Here is a 21,848-nt window from a genome sequence, read left to right as displayed (position 1 = left end):
TGTTGTTGTTGTTGTTGTTAGGTTAGGCGGCCCGGGGGCCAGGAGCGTCAACGTGGAACTTTCTATCACGACGTAGTTTCCTTACGGAACGGTTTAGCGGAGCACTCATTGCAGAAAGAAGCCGCGGGTTTGATTTTACGCAGCTAGCGAGATCTCACGTAGTGTTTTAGTGCATTGCTTCCTCTGCTTCTTAGAATGACACACTTGTGATAGTCAGAACTTTTGACAGTCCACTTTTAAAAAGTCAAAATGAACCTCGACAGACTCAGAAAGCGAGTGCGGCAATACATCGATCAGGTAGGAAAAAATATTAGTTTCTGTGTTGCTAGCTTACGCTAGCTTTTTTTTTTTTTTTTTTTTTAGCACGTTTGGTGTCAGTGGTAACGAACTCTTGCTGTTTTCCTCTTTAACAAATAACAGCCAGTGAGCAGCTTGACATATATTTTGGAGACTGATGCGGTGCCTTTGTGTGTTTGTTTACAGCAACAGTACCAGAGTGCTCTATTTTGGGCCGACAAGATAGCATCTCTCTCTCACGGTGAGCAAATTACGGTAGTTCTAATCTGTCTGTTAGAGTAGCATTACTTAACCTGTCAGCAAAACTAATGATGGTGTGTGTGGTGCTTCATGGGAAGTGGTTACGTTTTCCTGTTACGTTGCAGCTGAAAGAAAGTTTTACTAGCGGTCTGGGCGGATAACAGATTAGCATCCTAGCACATCTTCATTGGTGTGAAACCTGCCAGCGATAACTTCCTAACCTCTAAAACTGATAACCCTATCGACTTTGTTTACATACAGAAGATCCCCAGGATATTTACTGGCTTGCTCAGTGCCTTTATCTGACCTCACAGTACCACAGAGCCTCCCATGCCCTCCGTTCACGTAAACTTGACAAGGTGCGTTGCGTGAGTGTTGAAAAGTGGGTGATTGCCTTTATAACCGTGTTTAGTACGGGGGTGGTGTGTGTTAGAGTTAAACTGTTTGTCATAAAAAAGTCAGCAGCATAATGTCAGACCAAAGTTTTAAACATCTCTTGTCTTCTCTTTAACAGCTGTACGGAGCTTGTCAGTATCTTGCTGCAAGGTGTCATGTAAGTAAATGGAAGATGCACAACATGCCAGTTGTTATAGCCTTTTCTGCAATCTTCTAAATTGCAGATAATCGATTAGATCTGTCATTTTTAATGCTTCTTATTTGTTTCTGCTTTTTCTAGTATGCTGCCAAAGAGTTCCAGCAGGCCTTGGATATCTTAGATGCAGAAGAGCCAGCAAGCAAAAAGCTTTTGGACAGGAGTGGAAAGGAAGACAATGAGACATCAGAATCAACCAAGGATTGGGACATGTCCCCTGCTTCTGTAAGTCTGGGTTGCCATGTGGTGTGTATGTTTAATGAGTTATATTTTTAAATGATTTGACCGCTCATTATATCACAGCGGAGTTGTAGATAGAAAGCCCTGTACTGCCCTATATTGCACCTTAATTTGTTTTTATATAATTGCGTGGAATGAGTCTTGAGTTGAATGTTTTTAATAGGCAAAAAATACTTAAATAAGTAAATGACGAGTTAAATTTTTTCTTCTTTTTTTTTTCTGCTGGATCTGAAACTTGATCCGATCTGTGACGAAAAAAACATGATCCGGTCCAAACCGTGAGACTTTTGATCCGTTGCACCACTAGTATACAGTGGAATAAACAGTTACTGATGTGTAGTAATGACAGAGAGTAAGAGGAAGAAGCTCCTCATCATTCTCTCTGTTTTGGCCTTAAGGGAGCAGAAGCGCTTCCCAGACCTCAACAGTGAGAAGAGTCCATTGTTGGGATGGGAGAGATCCCTCATAATCTTCTTGGCTTTGGTCTTGCACCGCTTAGTGTAGTTAATTGCTGTATGTGTGACGATGTTCTTGCAAACTTTCATTCAGATTGGCCCACCTGTTAGGGAGGAGATGGAGGTGCATACAAACATACATAACAGTAAGAAGATAGTTGATCTTGTTGAGGACTTTAGGAATTTTCGTAAAGCCCCTTACTTTTTAGCTGCGGACAATATTCTACAATACTGACTTAGTGTTATGTTTGTGGCCTGATCACATGTAGTAACCAGTTATATTGTAACCTGTTTGGGTATGCTTAGAAAAAGACACTTAACGTTGAGATAACTGAGTGTTAGATTATTGTATAAAATAGTGCTGATTGCATCCTTTGGACATGCTCTGCCAGCTGGCGTGGTCTTTTCACATGACCTCACGAGGGAAAATTGAATACAGAGGAGACGGCGTCAACTTCAGCTCAGCTTGTCAGTCTGTTAAACTGCTGGAGCACCTGACTCAAGCACACTCTCCTTCGCACAGACATCATTTACAAAAGTATTTAACAACTAACCAACAACGAGAAACCATTTGATGCTTAAGAGACACAGAGTGACAGTAGGCAGTATAGCTTTGGTTTTTTAACATGAAACTAATTCTTTCAGCCAGGGGCCATATAAAAATGACACCCTGAGACTGCTTTTTAGTTTTAGCTTTCTTTTTTTCCACTGTGATATTGTTTCTGTCACTATTTAGCTAATATGAACTAATTTTAGTCTGTTAGCAGCAATCAACCTAGTGAAGTCACAGTCTGTACTGGACGAGATGGTGCTAGACATGCTCTAAAAACAGTCACTTTTAACTTAAAACACTTATTTTTTGTAATTCCAGCTTCACAGACAGTGTTAGATTTGTGACAGTCAATTAGAGCAGGGCTCCATGGTGGAAATTACCTTAATACATGTAGAGTTTCATATCCAGTTTAAGTAAAAGTGAAATAACTGCTTAACAATTTAATTTAACAAACATAATCGAGCCTTGTAACTCTCCAGGAACTGAAACTGAGAAATATTTTCTATCTGCGATGGTGTATCTTGGGTTGCTCTTCTTTCCTACCATGTAAACATCTTCCATTTCCATTCATCGTTTGCTCTTCCTGTGTTATTGAGTACAACTAGTGAGTGCAGCGAGCGGTGCTCAGTTGAGTCATTTGCTCACTTTTGGTTTGCACATCACCAGCTGATAGTATCTTCTCTTATGTCTACACAGCTAGGTTATACTTAATAGTATATTTGTACCTTTTGTGAACCACATTTTCTGTTTCCACCTTTAGCGAAAACCATTTTCATGTGCAGTGAAACAAGCGTTCGGGAAGGGTTGAAACATTTTAGCACAAACAATGTCCCCCAGACTCTGTAACTCTCCTCCTTTGGACTTGAGATTAGTGAATTCTATAATCTATTTTAAAAACCAGTTACCTATGCTCAAGTTCCTCAATAAGCACCCACACTTCAAACAAATTAAGAATGATCAAGGTCTTCAAACACGTATTGAGGCATGAAGGATCCTTTGTACCAGTGAGTTATGTCCCTGTGCAATCCACACAAATTCTGTTTGTAGAGAAATAGCATAAATTGTTCTTTCCTTCAGGATGTGAGAATTATCTCAAAATGCTGTCCAGTGTTGTTGTGTATGGAGTATTAACACTCTATGAATTTATGTCCAGTGTCATAGACTCAACCTTTCTTTCTATTCATCTTTGCTCCCAATGAAATATTTCAGATCAGCAGCTCCATCTGCCTCCTGCGGGGTAAGATCTATGATGCCATGGATAACAGACCACTGGCCACCTCCAGCTACAAAGAGGCCTTGAAACTGGATGTGTACTGCTTTGAAGCCTTTGACCTTTTAACGTCCCACCACATGTTGACTGCACAGGAAGGTGAGACTCTGTGGCCAGCGTGTGCACTAAGAATTCCATTTTGTGCACATTAATGCCATAATAATTCCAGTAGTTTATAACAACGCTGTACGTTTTCATCTTTCAACAGAGAAGGAGTTCCTCGACTCCCTTCCTCTGAGTCAACAGTGTACTGAGGAGGAAGAGGAGCTGTTACACTTCCTTTTTGAGAATAAATTAAAGAAGGTAAGGGGTTATGCATTTAGTTTAACAACTGGATTTTAACTGTGAATTTATAAAGTTGGGGGTATTTTTTCCCCCTCTTTTCAAGGATTGCAACCAAAGGCCCAACGCTAACAGTGAATTTATGATTAAGGATATTTTTTGTGATATCAGCTCACTGGTTTGCCATTGCTGATAACAAATTATAGAAAAATGATCTCTATGCAGTTATTATAAGCATGAGTGTGTAGAGTGACTGTTGTCTGTTGTTGCTGTGTGATGGTTTTGTCTGTTTTCACACCATCTCACATTTTAACCTTGCTATGTGCTTTCACAGACATGAATTTGACACATGCTCTCTCTGCTTTCCTCTGCAGTATAACAAGCCCAGTGATTTAGTGGTGCCAGAGATGGTCAATGGTCTTCAGGACAACTTGGATGTCGTCGTGTCTCTTGCTGAAAGGCATTATTATAACTGTGATTTCAAGATGTGCTACAAACTCACATCAATGTAGGTGTCCCAGGGTTTTCATTTAGTAGTAGCAGACTTAGTGCCACTGTAGAATCTAAGAAAATGAAATCTAGCTGTAGATTTTGCTCTTTAACTACGCTAGATTATATTTGTATACATTTAGATTTATGAATGACTAGCAAATACATTTTTTGTGACTTCTGATTTTGGTGATGTACCTGAAGTACACCTGTTTTGATTACAGGGTAATGGTTAAAGACCCCTTCCACGCCAGCTGTTTGCCAGTCCACATAGGAACACTGGTGGAGCTTGGAAAAGCAAATGGTAAAATATATACACGGGTTTATTCATACAGCATGTTTAGTTTGGTTCCCCTGAATATCAGTTTAATGTTTTTGTTTTGTTTTTGTCCGTGCAGAGTTGTTTTACCTCTCACACAAACTTGTAGACTTATATCCCAACAACCCAGTAAGTTTTTTTTTCATTATTTGATCTGTTATACATTTTTTTCCCCCAATTATTTTGCTGATAACTAAAAACCTTTTAACCAGGTGTCTTGGTTTGCTGTGGGTTGCTACTATCTCATGGTTGGCCATAAAAACGAACATGCTCGACGATACCTCAGGTATTTATGTTGCCTCTTAAAGAGAAATCCATCCTTTTTGTTACAAAAAAAAAAAGTTACTGACAGTTTATGTTCTGGTCTCTCAAACATATTTGCTGTTGTACATCTCCTTAAGCAAAGCCACCACTTTGGAGAGGACTTACGGTCCTGCATGGATTGCCTATGGGCATTCCTTTGCGGTGGAGAGTGAGCATGACCAAGCCATGGCTGCCTACTTCACTGCTGCTCAGCTGATGAAAGGGTAGGTTGATGATTGATGTGTCAGAGAATGATCCATACGCATGTAAAATGTTTGTCTGTATATAGCTGCGGTTGGTAAAGAATTTTGTTAAAACTTTAATTACAAAAGAGTCAAATGTTTCTATCATGTCCTTTAAAAACCTCAGCAGTATCCAAGCATAATGCCATCCAGGTTGTGTTGAACATACATATATTTTTGCTGTATTTTTGCCAGATTACATGCTGAGAGCCACGAGTATAAAAGCATTTCCTGCTATTGACAAGAAAAAAATATTGGCTTAAATGTCTGCAGCCATTTTTGCAACCTTTTATTTGTGTGTTTGTGGTGTTGTTTTGGGGTCATTGTGACATTCCTGCTTTACATTCATGCTTAAGTGCATGCTTTTGACTCCTTGAATCTTTCTAGACTATAATGGTGACTAAGAAACACAACATACTGTCACATGTAAAAGTCAGGTCATGTTATTGTTGAGTATTCTGTGTGCATTGACGTGCTTGTAAAACATGAGATGAGGATAGATTCAGCTTTCCTGTTTCCTGTACTCTGTTACACAGGTGTCACTTGCCCATGCTCTACATTGGGTTGGAGTATGGATTAACCAACAACTCCAAGTTAGCAGAACGTTTTTTCAGCCAGGCTCTTAGCATTGCTCCAGAGGACCCATTTGTCATTCATGAAGTGGCAGTGGTTGCATTTCAAAATGGAGAGTGAGTATGACGGCACAAACACCCTTAAACTTTTTGTTGGACACATTTAGGATAAATGTTGTCATCAGCAAATGGATATTGGTATCATAAACTGTATAGAATGGATGGGTGTAATTACGCTCATGTCTCCTGTTGGTCTGCAGCTCTGCTTCGGTTTACAAATTCAAACAAACACTGTGGTATGAACGAGAGTTAAAAATGGCCCAAATTCTTTCATCTTAAATAAAATGATCAGTGTGGCTGCTCTTCTGGGTGTTACAGTAGAGCTTAACCACCCAAGCATCTATGAAAAAGAGGATTTAAGAAGTTTAACAGTTACAAAATTAGCTCAGCAGTTTCCACCTGAAGATGATTATACCATGTTCTGATTGAGTGATTTCTAAAAAGCTCAAATGTGCTGTTCTGGTATCACTTCAGACTTGAATGAAGACAGAAAACTAAACAACAGCAATGTTTGTACATTGAAGTTGATCTAGGTGGTAGCTAGCTACAAAGCTATGTAGCTAATTAGGATATTAAAAACACATTAGCAAAGTAGTGATGGAGGATGAACATTAACTTTTTCTACTTCAATAAAACTTAATGTGAGGTTTCCCGGTGGGCAAAGAAAATGCAATCATAGGGCAGGTAAAGACGCTTAAAACAAACTCCAGTCAACAGAACATCTGTAATGATCCATCCACAGCACGAGGTTAGACATCAACATTTCTGTGCGTGTTTTGCATTACTTCCTTTGGAAAATTGCTAAACCTCAGCTTAATCTACCCATTCAAACAGCCTAAAAATGTGATGCACATGAATAGCCGACAATGATCAGAGCTTATTTTTAGAGGGTGTTTATATTAAATTAAACAAAGATGTAAAGCATTACAGCACATTTAAAGGACGACAGCCTTAATGAACAGAGTAGGAGCTTGGCCCCGTAAGCAGGTTTTGGTGCGTCACTTAACAAGCAGATAATTAAATGAGGTAAATTTAGCAGCTAGTTACCAAGTTTTGCTGCCTTTGTGAGCACCCAAGTGTACACGTACACACATACACAGATATCATTTAATTATGCATTATTTTAAGCTTTAGTTCATTGAAGTTGTCTAAATCATGTACAGTTGTCATGAAGGGGGAGTTTATGGACAAATTGCTTTTTGTGACCTTTTGTTCTGTAAACATGCGAGTTTCAACTGTAATGTTGGAAATCACTGGACCGTGACAACAATTTTGGAACCAGCCTCAAGTAGCCATCTGAGGAAGTCGTTGCATAACGTGTGTTTGCATTTATGTAATCTTGGTTTTTATACAGTCTTGGTATTTAAGTACAGTGTAGGAATCATGTAAGAGATCTAAGAGATGTTGCAAATTTGAGTAAATCCTAATGTATAGAGTGCACTGTTGTCATGTGTTAGTACACAGATTGCAGACAGTTATTTAGTTGCTTTCTAAGAACATTTTTTCTGTTTCAGCTGGAAGACAGCAGAGAAGTTGTTTCTTGATGCACTGGAGAAGATCAAAGCCATAGGGAATGAGGTAACAGCTGATTGTTTTAACTGATACCATCAATGTGATCCATGTCTTGAAAACTTAAGTCTTTGCAATATTTTTGTAATTTTGTTTTTTTAATTAAAGGTTACTGTGGACAAGTGGGAGCCTCTGTTAAACAACTTAGGTCATGTATGTCGGAAACTGAAGTAAGTACTACTTAATTACATCAAGACTGTATTTGCAGACTGTGTTATGTCTCATTGCCATGGTACATGATACGCTCAAAGTTGATTTTATAGTTACTGATTAATTTCGCTACATATAAATTGGAAAATTATATAGCTGTTGTTATTCCATCAGCAAACATAGAAATGGAAAGTTTTGTAATCGTTTTAAATGCACTATTTATGACATGTAAAGCCTGCTGATGATGTTTGGCTCACTCAGTGAGTAACAGCTTTGCATGTTGCTGTGTTTGTTTCCTTAGAAAGTACGACCAGGCTCTGGAGTACCACCGTCAAGCTCTGGTGTTGATCCCTCAGCACGCCTCCACCTATGCTGCGATAGGATACGTGCACAGCCTCATGGGTGACTTTGAAAGTGCTATTGACTACTTCCACACGGTAAACTTTAAAGGGATCCGTTGGTTTTGTTCCTTGTTTGTCTTTTAGTAAGAGGCACTCACAGGGAGTTGGAGTTCCTGTGGGTTCTTAACAGTCTGAAACAAAGTTACTAAAATGAATCTCTCATAAGATTACTGTGTTACTGGTATTTTAGGTAGCATTTTTAGTAGGAAAGAAGGAATAATGTATAGCCTATGAGATTTTATTTTATTTTTTTTTTAGTTAACCAAACACGTACACCAAAAAAAAAGTACACAAGAATAATCTGACATAAACTATACACCGTCTAGATATCGTACAGGTTCACTTAAAATATAAAATGACTTGGCTCCAAAAATTTGACTTCTATCACAAGTTAATAAGATAAAGTAGCTATATTATAGTTGCATCTTAAAAAATATAATATTGCCCAATGCAGAGAGGTATTTTTGATTTAGCAGTGACTTTGTTTTGGGGGTTTTTAAGCCACAGATATAATGCATGACTTTGATCAATGTTTGGTTTTAATTCTTATTTTAGCTCTTGAAACGTTCATTTTAATTCTTTATTTGTTGTTGAGGGTGCTGTCCAGAATACTAGCAGCCATTAAAATCACATAATTGTATTATTAGCACATAAAACATAGTCAAAACAATCTGTTTTTATCATTTTTAAAAAAAGGGTTAAAGTAGTTTGTTGGGGGGTTTTTGTCTTTCTTTGGCAGGCACTGGGACTGAAAAGGGATGACACTTTCTCTGTGACGATGCTTGGCCACTGTATCGAGATGTACATCGGTGACACTGATGCATATATAGGTTGGTTTCAATTTTGGAAAGTATTTTCACATTTCTTATGTCTCATATAAAGTAAATTGTTAAAGAATTTAGCTGTAAAAAATATTCATAGTCACCTTTTTTTATTATCTAAAAGGGTATTTCCTTTGTGTGAGATTAGGCACCTTCTTAGGAACCTTGTATTTGTGATGCCACCATAGACAATAAAAGGGTCTGGAGGCTAGCTGTGGTTGCAAAAAGACTTTCTCAGGAAAAGCATAATCTTCTCTAATATTCTCCACTGAAATCCAAAGCTATCTGCAGCAATATATTAATAGCACTATAGACTAAAGGGGTAATTATAAAAAAATAGATTTGGGCTTTAACTGTCCTTTTAAGTCTGCGTAATTGTAATTACATGAGTGATATCTGCCTCAGAAAATGAAGTCTTCCTGTTTGTTTCTGCTAAGGCACAGACATCAACGATAAGGTGCGAGGCAACTTGAACACTCCAGCGCTGATGAAGATGCTGAACACCTCAGAGCCTGATGACCTTCTAGCCACTCCGAGATTGGAAGACACTAGCATCATGTCTTTGGAAACGCCTATCCCAAATCAGGACAAGATGATGCTGGAGACGCCGCTTCGGCTCTCGTTAACCCTGGAGTGTGACATGTACGAGAGCGACGTGATGTTAGACACCCTATCAGACACCAGCACGTGATCTCTGCCACGAGGTGGAACTGTCGTGGCAACAGGGTGGCATAGGTTCACATATCCATGCCCAAGGACAACACAAAACCTTAGCACCTGCTCTTTACCAAAGGCTTCCTGAGGTTTCCCCGTCTTGTGCATAGTATTGTTGTTTCTCTAAGCAGCAAAACACAGAAGAGGCAGTTGTGAACATTATTAACATGAGTAAGTATAGATTAAATCTGATACGGCACCTGCTGTATTGCATATTATGTTTGCATGAATGCACTTTAAAAGGGGAATACCTTGGTTAAGGTGCTTAGTACGTGGCCTAGCAAAGGCACAGCACTGGACCTTGGGTTAAGACACTGGGATCATGTGTTCCTATGACACTTGAATGAATAGGGGAAAGAAGCCACACGCCTCACGTCATAAATTAAAGACTACAGTTCCTGTGGCAGCGCCCCCACCCCCAATGCTTAACCTGTGGATTTTCAACTTGAATAAAGAGCCAGCTAACAACAAGCCGTTTTTGGTGGGGGAAAGCGTTTTGATTATTCTTTCAAGAAACAATGCATTTATCTTGAAATAAAGAAATGTTGAATAACACCTAATCATTTCTTTTTTTAATTATTACTATTGATTTCAAAAATCTACTAAACACAGTTGGTTCGGTGAATAATAATGAGAAGTTTTTAAATATTTTTCTTTTTCTACACATTTGTTTACTAAGTTGTCAAAGCTGAAATGTTGTAGATTATACGTTTGGTGGTTGAAAGAGTTCTTTGCAACTTAACACGAAAATTTGTTTGCTCATAAATGTGTTCAACTGAACCACTAAACAGAGAGATTTGAAGGAACAAAACACATTTTATTGTGTGGTTTTTGACACCTCGTCATTCACAGCTGAGAATGGTGGTGTTTGCAAACAGTAGGGACAAAATGAAACCTGGTATCACAAAATTAGAAGTAGGAAACATTTGGCTTGTTTTTCTAGTAACTTCTCTAAAAAGCAACAGCTTTTGTTTTCTCCATATATATATTTAGCTCTGTGGAATAAAAAAAAACAAAAACCATTGTGGGTGAGAAGTGTTTAAAACTTTTAAAAAGCTGATTGGAAAGGCAGGAATCTGCTGCAGATCAACAGCATTGAACTAACCTGCAGCATTGAGCAGCCACTCACGTGTCTTATTCCAGTTAAGGAGAGGGGTGGGATCTCTGAGCTCGAGTGAAAACACCGAACTTGTCTCCATCGCTTCTCTGAGAGCCACAGGACAGATAGGGTTGTGCTATTTACCGTGGGGTCCTTCTGTTCAATGGAGAGCGTGGAGAGATGGGCTGCACTCCAACTAAGTCAACCGGCATTTACACCCACGATAAGGTCTGCCGGGACTTGGACACCTGCTCCACTTTTGTCCCCAGCATGAAGAGCTCAGAGTCGACACCAGAGGGACCTCGGCTGTGTGCAGAGACCAGAAGCAGCAAGGAAACCTTCCTAAGTAGTGAGTGTGCTGCCAACCTAAGTTCAGTGCTGAGTTAAAGAAAAAAACTTGTTTGTACTTGGAAAGAATAAAAGTACTTGTTTATAAAAATAGGTTTGAAAAAGTGTGAGGTTTATTCCACTGTGGACAAATTCGCCAGTTTGCCGTGTGCACATCCATGCCGAGTCCGATGTGAAGAGATGGCTTTGTTGACCTTTTTGCAGTTCCCTGTCGAGACATCCACGGGCGGTCAGCGAGCCAGTCTTCCTGCCATGAATCGTGGAGTTTTGCGGGCAGCTCATCGTCTGCGAGTCAGTGCGACATGAAGCCCACCTCGGGATCCTCACAGTGACACCGAAAGAGCCTGTCTTATAGAGTTACATACACACTGCGTGAGTGGGAGTGTGTAATTATTGCAAGAACTGTTTCTTACGTACTTTTCGGTACTGATTAAAGACCGTTGTGGATGCTTAAACTAAATAAATGCGTTTTTCAACCAAGTGGATAGTTTCCCTTGTTTATTTATAAAATTGTTTATTTCTATTATTTTAGTTGTTTTGCTTTTTTTTATTTTAGTTTTTAAATTTTCTTTTCTTTTCTTTCAGTTGTTGACCAAGCTAGAACAACAGCTCCATACAGGGAAACTACGTAAACTTCATACCATAAAACCGCTTAAAAACAGAGAGAGAGACTCCAAAAAGGCTATAAAAGCGATAACAATGTTTGTTGATTAAATAGTTTGCCGCCTGTTCTTTCGGCCTTCGGGATATCAAAGCTGTCTTTTCCAGCCTCTGTCCGCTCGCGACATCACCGTATTCTCGCGAGCACTCGGTGGCTTAACGCGGGCGAAGAGAAGGGAGATGGAGAGAGATGCGGTCTGAAAAGGACCAGATGACCGTGGGCAAGGAGAAAAGCGTCGTCGAGATACAGTTTAGGGACATCCCAAGAGAGCAGGAAAACACTTCCGGCAACCCTAAGCAGAAAGAAGAGAAGAAAGAGGTGTTTACAAAGGTGGGTAGCTGAGCTTTTGAACCGTGTCGCATTGTTTACGCTGCTTGGGGGGGCCGTCATGGAGGAGACGCGGAGGGATCGTTTCAGCACCGCGGACAGCGACGAGAGTTTGAGGCAGTGGATTCACGACGATCCCGTGGATTCACCCACTTACAGCCTCCTCTCAGCTTACATGTCACGTTTAAGTCTGATTTCATTTCATGTAACGACTCTTCACGTTGGTATTTTATGATGACATTCCCATGTAACGTTCAACGGAATGCAGAATACGACTGCTGGCGATTCTCAAAACTGTCTCCGATACACTTCTTGTTTTCAGCATGCATGCCCAGTAACCCCACTTTTAGGCCTTAATATCATTCCCGTGTTCTTTGAATGTAAGAATTGCTGCAGCAGACACTCAGTAATTGTTTAGTGTGTTGGCTCCCATCACTGCTAATGTTTTATTACATCGCTATATCGTGTTTGAGCCTGTTTAAATTCTTTGTTGAGTTAATATTTTCATAGTTTCAATGACTGCGCATTTGCCTCAAGTAGCTCTTTGGTGTCAAGTTTTGAACAACATGAGTTTATATGGAGGGGGTTTTTGGGGTATGTATATGTTGTGCCTTTGTAAAGTTGATGGATTTATTTATCTTACTGTATTTCTGTGTAAAACAAATGTTAAATAAAAATAACAAACATGCAAACATGCTTATAGGTGGTGATTCGAAGGCTCCCACCCAACCTGTCAAAGGAGCAGCTAGAAGAGCAATTGAGTCCACTTCCATCTTATGACTACTTTGAGTTTTTCCCAGCAGATCAAAGGTATCAATATTTTCTGAACTAGGTGATTAAAAGTTCTGTTTTCTTACAAATGTAATTATGAAATTTTGGGATGCTATTTTCTCTTCACAGTCTGTACCCCCACCTGTTCTCCAGAGCGTATATCAATTTTAAAAACCCTGAGGATATCCTGCTGTTTAGGGACCGATTTGATGGCTATGTCTTCATAGACAACAAAGGTACTTCTTGCCTGCTTTTAACACCTTTTAACTTTATTGTCACTGCATCACTGTTGGCACATAGGGCCACATTATCCTGCTATGTTAAATGCAAATAAAAGCATGTTTGCTTTACGGTTACAGGATAATCTTTATGGGCAAAGAGGTCACTTTAAAACTTTTGTTGCCATTGTTACTATCTGATAGCTAGTCTGTCAGTGATGGGCTGCTTTCTGTTTCAATATTTATTCAGGCCAAGAGTATCCTGCAGTCGTAGAGTTTGCTCCCTTTCAAAAGATTTCGAAGAAGAAGCTAAAGAAAAAAGATGCCAAAGCTGGGAGCATTGAAGAAGGTAAAATACATTAGAGTCTGTCCTGCTCTAAAGCTGTCCTAAATACAGTTTGTCATTCTTACATGGGTTTAGGATGTTCAGAGAATCAAAAGTGTTTAAATAGGACACATTTAGGTCAGAACTTGTTAATTTAGTATCTGTTCCATTCTGGGTCAGATCCAGAATATAAGCGGTTCTTGGAGAATTACTCCTGTGACGAGGAGAAGTCTATGGCCAACCCTGAGACACTGCTAGGAGAGATAGAGGCCAAGACCAGAGAGCTCATAGGTACAGTAAAATATCTTCATGTGTCCATCTGCCTACTAATAGCGTACCACAGATTTTTATATATTGATTAACTGATTCTATTGTTTCTTGATTTTAGCCAAACGGACGACACCGCTGCTGGAGTACATCAAAAATAAGAAAATTGAGAAACAGGTAGGAAGGCGAAGCTATCTCCAAAGTGTTTTTGAAATGTGAAACATCTATTTCAAGCTGTCCCATCTTCCTCGACAGAGAATAAGAGAGGAGAAGAGAGAGGAGAGAAGAAGAAGAGAGCTTGAAAAGAAGCGGCAAAGGGAGGAGGAAAAGAGAAAGCGGCGGGAGGAGGAGAGACGCAAGCGAAAAGAGGCAGAAAAGCAGAAGAAATTGTCTGACAAAGACATTAAAATTAAGGTAGCCAGTCAGCATAAAAATCTCATTAAATAACCATTGTTGTTTAGATCATGCAGTGGCGTGTAGACATGGAGTTTTTTCTGTATTATTTGTGCTCCTTCAGCTCCTTAAGAAAAGTGACCGGGATGATGATGTGGATTCAGACCGAATGAAGGACAAGAGTGACACTGGAGAGACAGACAGAGGCAAATGGGAGAAAACTGGAGGACAAATAAAGTCAAAGGACCCCAAAGACAAGTAAGGACTGTGAAATCATTCAGACATGTTGACTGGTTTTGATTTTGGCTGACAGAATTAGATCACTACTAGTTAAAATACGGCACCCCTATGGACAGTTTTCAGACATATATATGTACCAAAACATAAATCAATACCGTAAATATTTTGATTGCATTTAACATAACATATTAGCCGCAATATTTTATGTATTCTAAAGGACAATCATTGATCTTTGTAGCATTAATATACAGTTAATAATTACAAATTGTATTGCAGAAAAACCAAAAAATACTTTTAAAAACCTTCCATGATGTCTTATAATGCAAATCTTTTGCAACTAGCATCCTGGTGTCTAACCTGGTGTTTCTGCAATCTATATTCTGACCACTAGAGGTCAGCCTGAGAGTGACAAGGAGCAGCGAGAACAGCATGGGCGCAGGCAGAGAGATAAGGATCACCGTGGGAAAGATGAAGAGAGGAAACGACAGAGGCATCACTATGAGTTTGACAAGTTCATGCGGCGGAAGGATGAGACCAAATGGGGGAAGGGCTACTGCCAGGACCGAGCAAAGAAAGAAGGACACCATCATGGCTATTCCTACTGTCCTGACAGTGGAGACAAGATAGGAAAGGAGGAGAGAGAGGACCTGGGTAACAGGAAGGAACGCCTCCGAAACAAGGTGAGCGAGAAGGTGAGCATGAGAATGGGGAGAAGGCGATCGCTGATTGTTTCATCACTAATTTGTTCATCTGTGTAGACTTGTTTCAGATATTGATTTATGTGTGACTGTCTCCATCTGATAGTAGGCCAGCTTATGTTTCTTCCAAGCAGGCCTGTGAAAACACTATTAAATGCATCATAAACAAAGATATCATCAGTGGGTTTTTCAACTTTTTTTTTTTGCTCCTGCCAGACTCTCAGACCTGTGAAACCCACACTGTTGTTTGAAGGCTGTCAGTTTCACAGCTTCATTTGTGTTTAGAGCTAGGTGTCAGTTAGTGTAGCCTCAGGCTTCAAGCAGAGATGATGCCAGCAGCTGTAAATTCACTACTTATTTTTGTTTGCTTTTGTTCTTTTTCAGCCACACGGTTTTCAACCCCCAAAATAACAATTTTTAATACCCTATTATTTGAAGCAATTTACCAGATTCTGTGCAACTCCCACTGGAATCACAAAATACTTCAGTAAATGGTAAATGGCCTGTATTTATATAGCGCTTTACTAGTCCCTAAGGACCCCAAAGCGCTTTACATATCTAGTCATCCACCCATTCACACACACATTCACACACTTCAGTAGAGCTTTATATGCAGCAGTTTCACCCAAAAGAACTGTGAACTTGCTTTGTTGTGTATGAATAAGCAGATCCCTTTTAGAAATTGAATGAATGGTATTTAACCTTGGAGATAGTTACTGCAATCACCCATAGTGTGCACTATTGTAATCACAAATTGCAAGTAACCACACATAGTAGGTAGGCTCAGTGTAATCAAGTTGCTACTATATAGCGTATCTCCCATGTCCCTGCGCTCTTTTCTCCCTGCAGGACCGTCCAGCCATGCAGCTCTATCAGCCAGGTGCACGCAACCGGAAGCGCATGAGCTCGGCAGGCAAAGGCTACGACTGCATCCCTGTGGGCCACTCGCCTGAATCCAGGACGGAGCACTGTTATGAGGTTGCGACCATGGCAACGGGGCTGGAGAAAGGTTTTGAGAAAAGTAAAGATGAGCAGTGAGCAGTGTGGACGCTTTAAGGGGTAAAAACGAGTTAATTATTCATCCTTCACCTAAGTTGGTGGTGACAGATTCGACTGGTTATCACTGAGCTTTCAAGATGAATATACCCCGCTGAGAAAGAAAAATCACTTCAAAAGCAGCCTAGTAGTAATTTTTCTGTGTGTTAGGTGTGATGAAATTCAGAGATTTGGGTGTTGGTCAGGATTCTGTTTTGGGGTTTTTTTGCCTGCTCGAGCATGAAGACTTGGAGGAAAGAATACCAGAATGATAGCACAACAGTGAAACAAATCTTTTTTTGTTTTATGCCCTGCTCTTCCTGTGTTCTCATTCAGAGATTGGCGCTATAGCTGCTACTGAAACTGCTCTGCTAGCTACTTTCAACTTCATCAGCACTTGAGCCAGTTATGTGTCATTCTGTGTAGTGATAATATTGAAGTGTGATCCCTGTGGGAGGCAGCTAATTGGCAGCATCCATCAGTAGTTTACTTGTGAGACCATTGCCTCATCCTCTGCATCCTCTATAGTTCTCAGATCATGTATATTTTATAATGCTCTTATAGATTTTATGTAAACTAAGAATATTGCAACTAGAACGTATAGAAAATGGATGTAAACAATGCCAGGCAGGAAATTTTGTGTGTGTTGTTGTGTGTAAAAGCGAGCGAATGAGGGGAAATGTTCCATTTTACTTGCGTGTCTTAAATTTGGTCCATCCTATTTTTCAGGCGTCTCTGTCTCTACAACAGAGATCCTGTTTTTGCGTGTGAGCCAAGCTTTGTACTTGATCACCCAGGAGCCAGGAAGAACACATTCTCTACATTTCTATAAAGTATTTCCTAGAAATAAATTATGTAAAATTGCAAAGTATGGCACCAATGGGTGACCACTATTAATTTTTTATGCTCTTTGCATGGTTTTCTAATAAAGCCATCAACTAAATGTAATGGGGAAGCTACAAATATTCATTTAAAAAGCCTTATATTTTTGTTTTTGTTTTTGCACGTGTCCCAACATGGAAACTGACAGTGTTTAAACATGTAATACCTCTTGGATCATTTTGTTGTTGCTTTAATTTTCCATAAGTGTGATAAAATAAAAAGACTAAACCGTTAATTTTTTCTGTTAGTGTGGTTGTCTAACAGTTTGGGTGAAGCCAGATTTACCTGTGCATAATATGCATTAACAGTTGCTAGTTATGAGTCATTACTGTTTGCATATGAATATAGTTGGTATTCGGTCGTTGCAGGAAGAGTAAAGTTGGTGAAGTGAGACTGTTGAAGGCTGGGTCGCAAGTGACATTGAAGAAAAGTTGCTCATGCATTTTGTTTTTGCTCTTTCTTCAGAATATCCTCACAGACACAGTTTGTCATCTTTCCCCCAGATAAAGCAGAAGTATCATAATCAACAGGAAACCAGCAGAATAAGAGCACACATGTACACACTATAATTCTCATGAACGTGCGAAAAACATGCATTCTCACTCACAAGACTCTTAACAACTGTAATATCACATTCGTGGGTATATGTTCACACTTTCATATAGGTGTTGAAGGTGGCAGTTGGTATTTCCTCAGACCTAAAAACTCTCTCACGATCCCTCTTTATAGTCTTTAGTCCTTAAACTTTGTTATTTTTGCTCAGTTTTTGTTCAAATTTATCCCCCCTCCTCCTCCTCGCCACACACTGGCATACATGTCACAGGTTTTACTTTATGCCTTCTCTCTTCTTTATAATCTCACTTAATGAGCAAAAGCGAAAGAGACACTATGACACTCTGGGAACTCCCAAAGACTTTAAGAAGTTTACTATAAATCTGTACACAAACATAGTGGGTTTTTACATTTCCAGTCTCATTTCTTAGAAGCTCTCAGTAGAGTTCGGTCACACAATGTTTTACTAAATAACCGATTACACAGGAGCGCCATAGCTGAAGTTATTATGGCGAACATGGGAAGGAATAAGACGAGCATGTGGGGGAACGTGGCAAGTAAACGTGTGCTCATAAGCTTGAGGTGAGTCACACATGTCTGCCTTGTTGCAAGTAATTTCCAAGACTGAATCTAATGGGTGGCCGTTAGTGCAGTTGGTAGGATAAAGATTGTCACATGATCCATTTCCTGCGATTCTGGCACCGTAAGTTCAAACCCCCATTTCCTCAGCAGCCTTCCTTAGTCACAATATCTGTAACCCATCTATAACTGACACTCAGATGCCAACTTGTGGCTTCAGCGTGTGTTCGCAAAGGTGAGTTCTCAGCTCTTGTATACAATACGCATTATTTCCCAGTGTGTTACTGAATAAAGACGAGCCCAGTTGTTATTGTTATTATTTTAGATGGTTTGTATTCATTTTTACCTTTTCACTAATAGTAGATTCAACATGATGTTTTGTTTTGTTTTTTTTTAAAATACATGTGCTTTAGTTAAAAGTTAAAAAAGGAAACGATTACGACAGCGTTGAGGCGACAACAGTTTGAACAAATTTCATGAGAGGCAATGTGAGTGAGTTTATGTAATGTTAAAATATAATTCTGAAGAACACATTAGTAAAAATGTGCCTTTATAGTGGTATGTGAAATAGTTTTCAGGAAATGAAAAAGGGTAAGTTACCAAAATGGTGTTGTCGTCACTAACAGTAACAGCGATGAAGTAATAACGTAATTCCCATGGCTTAAAACTGAAAGAAACTTTCAATGACTCAAAGTTGGTGGTCTGTAGATTTCACCTTTCTTTGTAATGTGGTAACTTTGTTCACCACGATTGCCATGCGGGCCATGGCGCGTGAGGAAAAAGTGCTTGTATTCACTGCTTTTGCTGTAGCGTTCATCGTCTCGCAGTTTCAGTTTACGGTTTTAAGCCTTTTAAGGATATTGTTTGCTACAGGTTACAAATCAGCTCCCCAGAGCATTTCACAAGATTGAAAAAAATAAGCCATAGCAACAGTTGGCACTCTGCACCACAAATCATGCATACCTTTTTCCTGTGTGAAAACTCCACCCGACACATGTGCTGCTCGCACGCGAACATCAACACAGAAATAGATTCCTGGAATAAGGGCAAAGGTATTTGTTTCACACCTTGAGATCAATCATTCGTGTTTCTGCAGCAAAATACTGTTTGTAACAGCACTTCAGACAGGATGAGAGGGTTTTTTTCTTCCCTCAGTCATTTATATTGATGTATGAGAAATGCAGGACATCAAGATGTGCTGCAAGCTGTCAGTGCAAACAATCCCTCCAACTGTACTTTAAATTGTGTATGCAATGTTACACTAGTGTTAAGTTTAGTTGATTTTGACACTTTTGTCACCAGGACAGTTCTGCACTGATTTATTTCTTTTCTCTTTTTTTAGTTGTGCTGTGATTTTCATTTGAGTTAAGATTGTGTTTACACTTTCATTGTTGGGAACAAGTGATGTGGTTTCCAATGCTTGTGTGGGCGAGAGCAGTGTCGGTGTTTATCCATTCGGTGTGCTCATCCATGGCTGCTGTTCAGATGTTAACAAAAAGCTGTTATCATGTAACCAAACAGGGTACAGCACAAAGGAATGGTGAAATGGAGTCATTAATTAAGCTTGGTTACTTTGGCCGGGTACATTAAATTTACATGACTTACTCAAATGTAAATATTTCACACTCAAAATTAAAAAAAGATTTCTGACTTGCCATTGTAATATTAGAGGCTACTTTCAGCTGCTTGATTTTTTATTTCTTTTTTTATTAAGCGATTGGTGTGCATGCTTGTTTAGGTAAATCCAACATATATATTTTTAGAGTGTAAATAACATTTCTTTACTTCCACCAGTATATTGTGAAAAAACTGACTTGTCTTCTGTGAACCTCACAAGGCTTTTCTGAACCCTTGCACACAGGTGACGAGAGACCGCTCGCTTTCAAACATGAAGGTGAATTCCAGCAAACTAGACAACGCCACGATAAACTTTCTGCAGAATTCTGGCGCCGCCATCTCTATCTCTATTTTGTACATATTCATCACCGGCATTAACTTGGTGGGAAATGGCTTGTCCATGTGGCTTCTCCTCTTCCGTACCTCTCCCAAGTCTCCTTCCATCATCTTCATGATAAATCTTACCCTTACCGACATGGCTCTCGGTGCTGCTCTGCCCTTTCAGATCTCCTACCAGCTCCAAGGATATCAATGGAATCTGGGACCAAACATGTGCAGGTACTTTTTATTAAACTCGGACATTAATGGGACAGGGGGATTATTGATTAATCTGCAGAAAAAACTTGCGTTGAAGACAACAAAGTTATATAGATATATCAAGGTATATATATACATGTGCCACAGCTTTTCTTCTATTACACTGATTTTATACAGATATTTCAAGGGAGACAGAGCGTGACAGTCTTGATGCTATGACAGTGAAAGTAGTCACATCTTTAAATAGAAAATATACGAAAGTGTAGTCGAGATTCACTTCATTTTCCTGAACCTGTTACTGATTATTTTTTTACTTCAGCCAGCAATTAAACAGAAAACGTTTTTTCTTTCTTCCCATTTACAGTTTTGTGACCCTCGTTTTCTACTCCAATATGTACTGCTCCATCCTTACAATGATGGCCATCGGTATCGACCGCTATCTGGGCATTGTCAGGCCCATGCTGTTCAGGCGGATCAGGAAGAAGAGACTGATCGCTTTTATCAGCTGCTTCGTCATGTGGGGTTTGGTCCTGAGCACTCTGTATCCACTGATGACGACAGACCTGACCTATCGCGTTCCTCAGCTTAACATTACAACCTGTTTTGATATACTGAAGACAGAAATGCTTCCATCCATGGCGGCCTGGGCAGCCTTCCTCTTCAGCATGGTCTTCGTTCTCTTTCTCTTTCCGTTCTGTGTGACATCATTCTGCTACATCAGTGTCATACGCAAGCTGGCCAGTGATTCAAAGACATCCCAGAAAAAGAGAGCAATCCGTCTGGCAGTCATTGTTCTCTTAGTCTTCACATTCTGCTTTGGTCCAAACAACATCCTCCTGCTGATACATAGCGTGCTGAGACTCTACTATAAGAAGTCTATCTACACAGCCTACAAGCTGTCTCTGTGCTTCAGCTGTCTAAATAGCTGCCTCGACCCATTCATTTACTACTTTGCATGTAAGGACTTCAGACAAAAGCTGAGAGAGATAATACATCTGCAGAGTTTGAGCAGTGGAGATTCAATGAAGATGGAAAATAAAGAGACTTTGTACTCTGCGCAGTGAGGTCAAGAATGAGCACAGAGAAAGGTGTTTTTGAAACCACAATCACCACAGCATAGAGCGAGAATGGGTCAAAGGGGAAGAAAGACTTCAGAAAGGAAGTCAGAGCGGGTTACTCTGAGTCAGAGAAGCTCTTTGTCTTGAGTCAAATCTCAAAATCATTTGTGCCAGTTGGGGTTTTTTTGTTTGTTTTTTCTTTGTGTGTGTGTATAACAGAATAAATGAACATGAAGAGCAGCTGTGTGTCTTGGGTAACTAGTTATCATCCCTGCATTAGCTTTCTATTTATTTTAAAGAATCCATCACCTCATTACAAAGCACATTTGTCATAGGTGGAAAACCCTGTTTCCCCTTATTATTTCTGATCTGACTTTAACAAATGCAGGATTTGTTAAGTGGATTTTCCAAGCCAGACAGAAATCTGATCATGAGCTGGAATAATCCCAATCCACAAAAGACAGACCCCCACAATCACTCGGGCACAAAGAGTTTCTGGCAAAAGCCTGGTGCCACAACCCACAGGACACCCCAGGGGTCCCTTGTCCTTGTGCCACTGCATCAGAAGTGGTTTGGCTGACTGATAGGGATCTACACAATCTTATGCAGGTAGTTTTAATGATGTAGTTTATATGTATATATCTATATTTTAACAAACATTCATTTAACAGT

General features: G+C 39.7%; 3 protein-coding genes and 1 long non-coding RNA gene across 7 annotated transcripts; all 4 read left to right on the top strand.

Moving 5' to 3' along the window:
• Positions 1 to 90: 90 nt before the first annotated feature.
• On the top strand, positions 91 to 10,124 carry cdc16 (cell division cycle 16 homolog (S. cerevisiae)). 2 transcript variants are annotated; one of them, XM_026145472.2, is made up of 18 exons: positions 91 to 297; positions 484 to 538; positions 802 to 896; positions 1,052 to 1,090; positions 1,214 to 1,354; positions 3,587 to 3,746; positions 3,856 to 3,950; positions 4,304 to 4,437; positions 4,643 to 4,722; positions 4,817 to 4,866; positions 4,950 to 5,023; positions 5,139 to 5,264; positions 5,819 to 5,971; positions 7,429 to 7,492; positions 7,592 to 7,653; positions 7,935 to 8,070; positions 8,774 to 8,864; positions 9,293 to 10,124. In XM_026145472.2, exons 1-18 carry the CDS (start codon positions 250 to 252, stop codon positions 9,544 to 9,546), a joined length of 1,857 nt encoding a protein of 618 aa, XP_026001257.1. In that variant the 5' UTR covers positions 91 to 249; the 3' UTR covers positions 9,547 to 10,124. The 2 variants fall into 2 exon arrangements, with proteins under 2 accessions (XP_026001257.1, XP_026001256.1); XM_026145471.2 differs by having other exon boundaries at positions 799 to 896.
• A 590-nt stretch (positions 10,125 to 10,714) lies between these two features.
• Positions 10,715 to 11,496, top strand: LOC145420914 (uncharacterized). The gene is made up of 2 exons (XR_013902136.1): positions 10,715 to 11,017; positions 11,221 to 11,496. It is a non-coding gene; the product is annotated as an uncharacterized LOC145420914 (long non-coding RNA).
• Positions 11,497 to 11,810: 314 nt separating this feature from the next.
• On the top strand, positions 11,811 to 17,068 carry upf3a (UPF3A regulator of nonsense mediated mRNA decay). 2 transcript variants are annotated; one of them, XM_026145536.2, is made up of 10 exons: positions 11,811 to 12,007; positions 12,708 to 12,814; positions 12,905 to 13,011; positions 13,244 to 13,342; positions 13,499 to 13,609; positions 13,707 to 13,762; positions 13,841 to 13,999; positions 14,103 to 14,236; positions 14,610 to 14,910; positions 15,766 to 17,068. In XM_026145536.2, the coding sequence occupies exons 1-10, from the start codon at positions 11,867 to 11,869 to the stop codon at positions 15,952 to 15,954; spliced, it is 1,404 nt and encodes a 467-aa protein (XP_026001321.1). In that variant the 5' UTR covers positions 11,811 to 11,866; the 3' UTR covers positions 15,955 to 17,068. The 2 variants fall into 2 exon arrangements, with proteins under 2 accessions (XP_026001321.1, XP_026001322.1); XM_026145537.2 differs by having other exon boundaries at positions 11,812 to 12,007; positions 14,610 to 14,898.
• A 995-nt stretch (positions 17,069 to 18,063) lies between these two features.
• On the top strand, positions 18,064 to 21,416 carry p2ry8 (P2Y receptor family member 8). Of its 2 annotated transcripts, XM_026145539.2 has the most exons (3): positions 18,064 to 18,199; positions 19,826 to 20,139; positions 20,483 to 21,416. In XM_026145539.2, exons 2-3 carry the CDS (start codon positions 19,853 to 19,855, stop codon positions 21,180 to 21,182), a joined length of 987 nt encoding a protein of 328 aa, XP_026001324.1. In that variant the 5' UTR covers positions 18,064 to 18,199; positions 19,826 to 19,852; the 3' UTR covers positions 21,183 to 21,416. The 2 variants fall into 2 exon arrangements, with proteins under 2 accessions (XP_026001324.1, XP_080146448.1); XM_080290322.1 differs by lacking the exon at positions 18,064 to 18,199 and having other exon boundaries at positions 19,707 to 20,139.
• The last annotated feature ends 432 nt before the right edge of the window (positions 21,417 to 21,848 follow it).

The sequence above is a fragment of the Astatotilapia calliptera genome, chromosome 16, assembly GCF_964374335.1.
Source record: "Astatotilapia calliptera chromosome 16, fAstCal68.1, whole genome shotgun sequence".
Lineage (NCBI taxonomy): Eukaryota > Metazoa > Chordata > Actinopteri > Cichliformes > Cichlidae > Astatotilapia > Astatotilapia calliptera.
The sequence above is the reverse complement of the archived record's forward strand: the minus strand, read 5'-3'. Positions and strand labels throughout refer to the sequence as shown.

What these genes read in the sequence shown, in the direction of transcription:
- cdc16 (XM_026145471.2), top strand. Translation starts at nt 250, where the DNA reads ATGAACCTCGACAGACTCAGAAAGCGAGTGCGGCAATACATCGATCAG. An exon ending in GATAGCATCTCTCTCTCACG is followed by an intron (nt 539 to 798) that starts GTGAGCAAATTA and finishes GTTTACATACAG; the next exon opens with AAGATCCCCAGGATATTTAC. An exon ending in CATGTTGACTGCACAGGAAG is followed by an intron (nt 3,747 to 3,855) that starts GTGAGACTCTGT and finishes ATCTTTCAACAG; the next exon opens with AGAAGGAGTTCCTCGACTCC.
- upf3a (XM_026145536.2), top strand. Translation starts at nt 11,867, where the DNA reads ATGCGGTCTGAAAAGGACCAGATGACCGTGGGCAAGGAGAAAAGCGTC. An exon ending in CAAGACCAGAGAGCTCATAG is followed by an intron (nt 13,610 to 13,706) that starts GTACAGTAAAAT and finishes TCTTGATTTTAG; the next exon opens with CCAAACGGACGACACCGCTG. An exon ending in TCAAAGGACCCCAAAGACAA is followed by an intron (nt 14,237 to 14,609) that starts GTAAGGACTGTG and finishes TCTGACCACTAG; the next exon opens with AGGTCAGCCTGAGAGTGACA.
- p2ry8 (XM_026145539.2), top strand. Translation starts at nt 19,853, where the DNA reads ATGAAGGTGAATTCCAGCAAACTAGACAACGCCACGATAAACTTTCTG. An exon ending in CTGGGACCAAACATGTGCAG is followed by an intron (nt 20,140 to 20,482) that starts GTACTTTTTATT and finishes TCCCATTTACAG; the next exon opens with TTTTGTGACCCTCGTTTTCT.